The sequence below is a fragment of the Myripristis murdjan genome, chromosome 4, assembly GCF_902150065.1.
Source record: "Myripristis murdjan chromosome 4, fMyrMur1.1, whole genome shotgun sequence".
NCBI classification, from domain to species: Eukaryota; Metazoa; Chordata; class Actinopteri; order Holocentriformes; family Holocentridae; genus Myripristis; species Myripristis murdjan.
In genome coordinates this window covers 23,304,821-23,313,115 of record NC_043983.1, presented here as the reverse complement: position 1 = coordinate 23,313,115, position 8,295 = coordinate 23,304,821, and the positions used below count along the sequence as shown (strand labels likewise).

The 8,295-nt window shown below is 42.5% G+C and overlaps 1 protein-coding gene across 1 annotated transcript in view; it reads left to right on the top strand.

Moving 5' to 3' along the window:
• The first annotated feature begins 1,406 nt into the window (after positions 1-1,406).
• Positions 1,407-8,295, top strand: part of myo1f (myosin IF) — a 21,835-nt gene continuing 14,946 nt past the window's right edge. The window contains exons 1-4 of the mRNA XM_030049063.1: positions 1,407-1,576; positions 5,876-6,004; positions 7,431-7,520; positions 7,687-7,781. Coding sequence (XP_029904923.1) covers positions 1,574-1,576; positions 5,876-6,004; positions 7,431-7,520; positions 7,687-7,781 — 317 coding nt within the window. The 5' untranslated portion in view covers positions 1,407-1,573. The remainder of the gene's footprint in view (positions 1,577-5,875; positions 6,005-7,430; positions 7,521-7,686; positions 7,782-8,295) is intronic.

Sequence of the window (8,295 nt, the reverse complement as noted above, 5' to 3'; positions counted from 1 at the left end):
CTGTCTGTACATGTATATGCACATGTATCCACAAAGATGACAGAGTTTTATATCCATGTGTGTCTGTGCTACCCTCCTTAAATGTGCCATCTTATTTTTTTATAAATGACACACCACTGAAATGATCGTAATCCCAGTGTAATCCAGTGGACAGGAATGGCTGCTCCTGAAACTTGGACTCTTTGTTGAAAGGTTTGTGCACACGGGTTTGAAGATCTTTAATAAAGATCTTCGACTAAAACCTGCACACTGCAAAAAATAATCCGTTTTAACAAGTCGTTTAAGCTTGTATTTTGTATTCCAAGTGAGAAAAAAAAATCGAATACACATTAATCTCAATGCTAATCAACTTCCAGAATTTTCTTGAACATAATAAGCCTAATTTTCCTTACCAGAGGTCCTTAATCTGCAACATATTTATACTTTATACCAGATAAATCCCTGAAACAAGTGACGCTACATCAGAAACAAGTTGGATTATTTTATGGCACTGGCAGATTTTATCACTTGTTTTAACCAAAAAAAAAAAAAAAAAAAAGATTTTAGCACTGAACATGAGCCTAAATTGCTTGTTAAGATGGAGATTTTTTTGTGTCACACCCTGTCAGCATTGTGACTCAAATTGGCCAAAATCACAGTTAAATCTACTGAATATGTTGAGGTCCAGCACACACACACATACACACACCGCCTCTTAACACCTTTTTTTTTTTTTTTTCTGCACAGCACACCGTAAAAGCAACCCTCATCCTATCAGCGCTGTGACTCAAATAGGCCACACAACCACATAAAAACTACTGAATATGTTGAATACAACATGCACACACACACACACACACAGCTCTCTACACTTTTTTTTTTTTTTCAGCTCTACCTCGTCAGCTCCACCTCAGTGAACCTGGACCAGTCGTTCTGGGCGTGGAGGCAGCAGCCTCTCTGATGACAGAGATGAGATGTGAGCTAACCACAGCCTGGGTGGAGCTCACAACTGAAACACCATCATTTGAAGAAAGATTTGAGATAATTAATGCTTGGGGGGTTGTTGTCACTACAGCACATCTCCACTGTTTACATGATGAATTGGATGGGCTAATTGTGACATTCCCTTGGATTCGCTGACGCAGATGCTGTCATGAGTTGGTTAGGTCACTGTGATGCTTTGGCAAACAAAAAAACGCTGTCACTGCCTTTGTACCATGAACAGAAAAAAGTGCCACATTTAGACCTGATACGGAATACGGATGTAGCGCCTCACTGTGTGTGGTGTGCCTGCGCGCGCGTGTGTGTGTGTGCGTGTGTGAACGACTGTGTGTAATTGTCTTGGGTCTGTGTGAACGAGCAGTTCTTGTTTCAGGCAGTAGGTCTGTGGGAGTATGAGGAAGTAGGTTTGAATGTTGCAGTGGATGTCTTGCAGGCTCTAGCTGTGTGTGTCCCTCTCCGCTGCTGTCTGGTGACTTCTTCTGTGTGATGGCTGCTTTCTGAGGGGGGTCAGCGAGTGGATTTAACACACACACGCTCTCTCTCTAGACATTGGACACCTGAGGCAGGACTGTGGGAGGAGAAGAGGGCCACAATGGTACAGTAGCACACCTCCTTTAAATTTCACATCTCAGCTTGGCTGTGGGGTGTGCACACTCCTAAAACTAGATCTGACATCTGATTGCTGGTGTTTCCTCTATTTTGCCAGGCTTGATTTTGGGACACTTTCTAAGGTTTTCATGCAGGGCTCATGTCCCACACACAAAGTTCAAGTGTACAGTTTGACTCATTGCTCTTCTGGAGAAAAGCAACCAGTTTTTCAAGCGGTGCAGCTGCAGTAAAGATTAATGAGGACAGTTTATGTTCAGTAGATTCTATTCAATATGGCATGTGAGGGCTGGCACTGCTTTGTCAGTGATGACTAGGTGAAGGATGAGAAAGTGCTCAATGGCCATCACATAAGGGGAAATTCTGTTCCTTCACTGCAGCAGGAGGTGGTGAATTTCCTCTTTTTAGAGACAAGCCCTGTCTCTGAGAGTTGTTGAAGTCGACAATGCCTTGATTGCACTGCTGTACTCTTTGATTTGTTAATACGTCAAAGCAGAAAGGTTCATTTGGATTGAGGAAGCTCGTGCAATGTTGATGTGGATGCAGAAAAGATGATCAAATGTGGTGGTATGATTTTTGGTGTGGTCAACATGAGGTGAAGAGGAAGGAAATACATGTAAAAAGTCATTGAAATATTTAAAAGGACTCAGCTGAAGGTGGGCTCCTGCTGGGCCGTGCCACATAATGGAGCTTGTGGGGGTGTAGGGAGGTCGCAAGATGTAGACATTTTCAGGAAGAGAACCAGTTGCAAGTTACAACGTTCAGAGGGTTTCACAAGAGGCAGCGATGAGCCGTGACAGGGGGAAGTGGACTGCAGGAGAGGCCTGCACTTTCTTCCTCCTCATAATCAGACCGGTCCTCGCACTTCCAAGCACAAACAAAGTTTCACACACCGTCCAAAACGTGCAGAGGTCCTGCAAGAATCATCCATGAGCTTGTCTGTGTCCGTTGCCCTTAACCGCAGGGTCCTCACCTTTACAGCGGGGTCCTAATGGCCAGATTTAAGGGCAGATACACACTGACACAATCATCAAGGTTACTTAAACTGCAAGAGTGTAAAAATCAACACCAGCCCTGCAACTAATGATTTGATTTTGATTAATCACTAAATCATATAGTTTAGAAAACATCAAAAATCATTTCAGACGTTAGCAGAAAGTGTTGTCTTAAGCAGGCCAAATCAGTTTTAAGGGCACGATGATATGAACAGAGAAAATACGCACACATGACATGTTAATGATCTTAATTATCATCTTTGCTGTAATAAGCAAATGTTTAGTATTTTTGATTTAGTAAGTGAATGAAACTATTAATCAATGGTCCGCTGGTCAGCCCATCAGAGTTCATTTGGATAAACAATTCAACAAGTTTTCAACAAGTTGTTGGAACTGAAAATCAGATCTTGTTAATGCTGTAAACTTTGCCTATCTTCACACCATCGATGTTCAGAGCTCAGCCAGACAGCAGCCTAGAGGAGATCATGTGTTTCACAGTGTGTCTGTCCATGAGTGCATGTATCTGTCACTAGATAATATAGCATAGCGTGGGCCTATCCGCCTTATGTTTTTGTGCACAGTTAAGACTGAACGTTCAATGACCTCTTGAAGGTTGTGGTGAGTCAGAACCTTTAAAAAAAAAAATGGTTTCATACTGTAGTTGAGAGCTAACTCCTCAGCTGGCAGTGCCTCCATATCTCCCCTGTAGCTCCCCTTCTCTGGTGCTCAGATTGCAGAGAAAAACCGACCCTTTTTTCACTCACCAGGAGAAGGGAAAATACCGACACACTGCCTGCATATCTTCCCTTCTTTAGTGCTTGGCAAAAAAAAACAGCTCAAAAATCAACTGCAAACACCAAGAGGTCCTTGATCATACAGTCATAACAAGTGTGACTATGCATGCACACATTCACACAAACACTTGACATTCATGGCAAATTTCAGCCTCGTAGGTAGAAAGCTGCTCCAGGGTGGGCACAGCTTTGTGGACCAATGAACTGATGGACCAGCAGAACCCAGGCGGCTCATGACCAACGTTTTCATGAAATCCGTCGCAAATCTGGGACATGATGTGCCTTTTAGCAACAGGCCACTCCCAACGCCATGTCCCCTTTTAGCCAATTGACATGAACACAAAAACACACCTTCACACATACACACACACACACGCTTGACCTCCATGCAAAATTTCCACCTCTTTCGGGGGAAAAACTGGCTGCCAAAGCGTAGGCAGATTTTTGTGGCTGAGTCGATCAACCACCCGACAGAGGAGGCAGCTAAAAATATTATGCTGATAGACCCGGTAGTATGCAACATCAGCAGCAGACCGACAGACACACACACGTTTTACTTTGCTGATCTTTTGGAATTGTTCCTGGCCAATTTTGCACGTCAAAGGAAGACAACACGCCTGGTGGAAATCTGCATTTCCATTGTAAATTAGTAAAGCGTGACATTGTGCTAAAATACATTTAGGCAAGTGAAAATGTATGTAAATGTGGGAAAGTTCAACACATTTCTTCTATATAAGGAGAAGAAGCACACACAGACACATACGTACACACACACACACACAGATTGTTATAACAGCAGAAAATCCTATTATCACTACCTCATTATTGAACTTGCCTTTGGTAAGGCATGGAAAAAGGGCAGATATGGGCCACAAAGCATTAAGATCTAATTCTATCTCATGCCAGAATTAGCTTCTAGTTTTCCTTTTTGTTTGACCTTCAGTGTGAGCTGTAAGACTTTCGGTGTAATATGAGAGGTCAGGAGAGGATGGCAGACAGTACCGCTGACCGAATGTACATCTAAGGTGTGTTCAGCTGTTGGCCAGCAATTTAGAAGTGAAGTTGAAGAGAGAAATTTGCTGTAATTTAGTTTATGAGATAGAGAGAGCTTTAGATAATGAGACAATCAGTCACTGATGGTGATTATGACCGTGATACTACTGGCATTGATGAGGATGCTTAAGATGGTTATGATGATCATTAGTATTACACTGGCAAAGATGATAATGATGATAACCATGGTGATCAGGAGCATCTTCATCTTCAATGTGTATCTATGAATTTTTCCAGTGACTTAGTGACTCTAGTGTCTTTCTTAGATAGCTGAAGGTTGCCTGTAAGATTTTCCTTGTGAGCTGTATGCTATAATGTAGGTCAGAGTCTTAGACCACAACCCAACCACCATGCCAACGATGAAGCCTCTCAGGCTTCACACATCAAACAGTCCGGCACTTTTTCAGAAAAAGCAAGAAACAGGAGACGGAAGTCAGAAGTTCACTTTTTAATCTTGTGAGGCAACACTGATCACACTGCTTGACTCAAAGTGGCTCGAGTGCTCTGCTGGATGAGCTGGATTGCTCTGAGCTCGGAAGTCGTTGCACATTACAGCAGCCGTTGCTTGGAAAGGCACTCGTTTCTAGAGTCCGGAGTTATCACTGAATAATGATTAAGTTCATGGTCAGCTGCAGAGGTACTTCTTGTTTCTCTAAACTGCCCAACTTAGCACATGAGCTCACCTCATCTGCTACCCCTTGCCTGGAACCGGCCCCAGCTTCCTGTTATGGCAACCACACGTGGTTACATTTTTAAAACACTACAGTGTGACATCCGCCCTGTCAAACTAGTCTTTGTCACTTGTTGGTGACCTACCCACCTACCCACCTACGTACCTACCTACTTACCTACATCTATCTATCTACTTACCTCTATCTATCTATCTATCTATCTATCTATCTATCTATCTACCTATCTATCTATCTATCTATCTATCTATCTATCTATCTATCTATCTATCTGTAATAATGGACTAAGTGACAAATCATTTCCCTTTTCCCCACTACATACCCAATTTGTGCTTTAAAAATGCAAATCAATACGGTATTTAAAGATCTCCTCTCTTTGTTCTCTGTTCCTCTTCTCTGTCTGTCTTTCTTTCTCTGTTTCTTTATCTCTCTCTTGCCCTGTCTCTCTCAACTCGTTTCAGTTCAATTCAATTCAAAGGCATAGTGAAACTTTCCAATCAATCAATCAACCAACCAACCTTTACTATTACAAGAGGGAGATTTGTTTCTTACAATGCCAAACAGCTATTCAAGATGCCAAAGGAAATGCTTTAAACATAATTCATCATTTGAAAGCTGGCCATTTAAAACACAGTGGCATTTCACTTTGAGTAACCAGTTGAAACAAAATGTAGCGAGTGATCAGTCAGGAAAAGAGCAAGACTACAACACCTCAACTTGATCTCTCCTTGCATGACTGGTCTGCTCCCTCCTGCAGGCCAAGTACCACTGGCAGAGTCAGAATGTGAAGCAGAGCGGCGTGGACGACATGGTGCTGCTGTCCAAGATCAACGAGGACGCCATCGTGGAAAACCTCAAGAAGAGATACATGGACGACTACATCTTTGTATCCTGCTGAACGAGCTCTGACTCGCGTTATCGCTCCGCTACAGCAGACCGCTCCCTCATTTGTGAACTCAAGTATTTCTTTTTTATTTGTATATAGTGCAAATAGTACATAGTATGTTGACTAAGCACAACAACGCCCCACTCACATTCATACCTGGGTGCCGCAGGGGGGTCGAGTGCCTTGCTTGAGGGCACTTCACCTGTGGCCGTGGCCATTTAGAATAGAACAGAATGAGGTGTTTGAATTCAACATCAGGATGTGTTTGTATCCTGTTGAGTTTAAATAGCTTGGTTCAGCTCAATTTTGTCATTCTATTTGTGAAGGCAAAAAGTCATAATGAGTAATAAACAGGAAGTGTCCTCATTTTACCAATAATGTGACTGTCATGATCTGTCAGCAGCATCTGATAATCAGGATTAGATCATAAAATTGGGGGCTGGGGATTAGTGTTCACATGCTTTTTTTTAGTGTGTGGACACTGACTTTCCTGTGATTGTGTCCTGCACCTGTATCCACCTTGGGTTACAAGTGCACACCATTGTGTTCTTTCTAAATTAATATTAGAAACCAACCAAATCCTGGTGAATTGTTGCCAGTGGCCAGTACTTTTTCAAGTCCACCAGCTGCCAGCCACTGTAGCTGGTGAAAGAAAAAAATAGTTATTACTATTACTAATACCATAAGTTGTTATTGCACAACTAAAAACTAAAAAGGTGGAAAAACCAGATGTTTGCTGGAAACTTGGTGTTCTGGTGAAAAGTGGGGTGTTAGTGTAGTTCTATTAAAATGAAATACATGACCTTTCAAAGACACACACACACCGCTCTAAACTTCTACTCTGACCTACATGTGTGTACAGTCCAGCAAATTCCACCCACACACACCCTCAACCACATGCACGCCCACACGTCTGCGTAATCAATAAATTCCCAGACACAACCGTGCACACTCAAACAAACAAATAAACATATATGGGCACAGTTTAGTTCAAGGAATTTGCTCTTCCTCTTTTGCATTTTCTATGTGACTCAACAGCTCACTTCCGTCTTCTTAGAGTACAGCTCAACATCAAAATCGTATTTAGAGTGTGAAAAAAAAAAAGATGTTGTCAAATCTGCACACAACTGGTGCACAGTCCAAAAAAAAAACAAAAAACAGCTGACATCACTGACACTGAACCTACTTGATGCCATAAACACTGCAAGACGTGTTACATTGTCTTTTGTCTGCTTCATTTAAGTTTTTAAGGAGACTACGTGGTCCACTTCCCTTTTTGATGAGATGTGTGTTAACACTGGGGAATATACACCGGAAATGGTGCTGGATTTGCTCTTTGGACAGCCAGTTTCATGTATGTAATTATCCAACTTGTGGGTAAAATTTATGGAGATTTTAGAGATGATGGTCCTTGACTGTGCCGCAGACCTACATTGGCCCTGTGCTGATTTCGGTCAACCCTTTCAAACAGATGCCCTACTTCACTGACAGGGAAATTGAACTCTACCAAGGAGCTGTGAGTAATTCAATATGTCAATATTTTGCCATTATGCACAAGTATTTGAAGTTATTTCCAGGCCAAAAGAGAGAAAATACCATGATAGTGGTATATGTTCTTATAATTAATTTACACTCTCTCTATCTCTGTCTCTCTGTCTCTGTCTCTCTCTCTCTCTCTGCAGGCCCAGTATGAAAACCCTCCCCATATCTATGCTCTGACTGATAACATGTACAGGAACATGATGATTGACGGAGAGAATCAATGCGTTATCATTAGGTGACAACCAGTACTTCCCAAAGTCTCAACATTTTTGTGCATTTCTGTGTGTGACAAATTAAAGGACAAACCAACATTACGTGTCTCGGGCAACCAGAACTTTTACTGGTGGGATGGAGAAACATCCTGCCAAAAGATAGTCTATCATTTGGTGTTTTGATGATGGTGGTGGAGAGCTCTGACTAACAGCCAAAATCTCCCACAAGTTCTCAGTTTGAGTGAGACGTGGTGAGTGCGAAGGCCACAGCATCATGGTTTACATTATTTTCATCCTCATCAAACCTTTGTATTGATTAGCAGTCAGCCTTCCCTCTAAGGGGACAAGTGGACCCAAACCATGCCAGGTGAACGTCCAACACAGCATAACTGAGTCAGCGGACCCCCTCGCTGCTGGGATCCAGCGCTCAGGCCTGTAGCGTTCCCTCAGTGTGCACCACACATGCACTCGCCCACTAGTCCAGAATAAGGCGAAGGATGACCGCTTTTTTCCACATCTCTGTAGTCCACTGCCTCA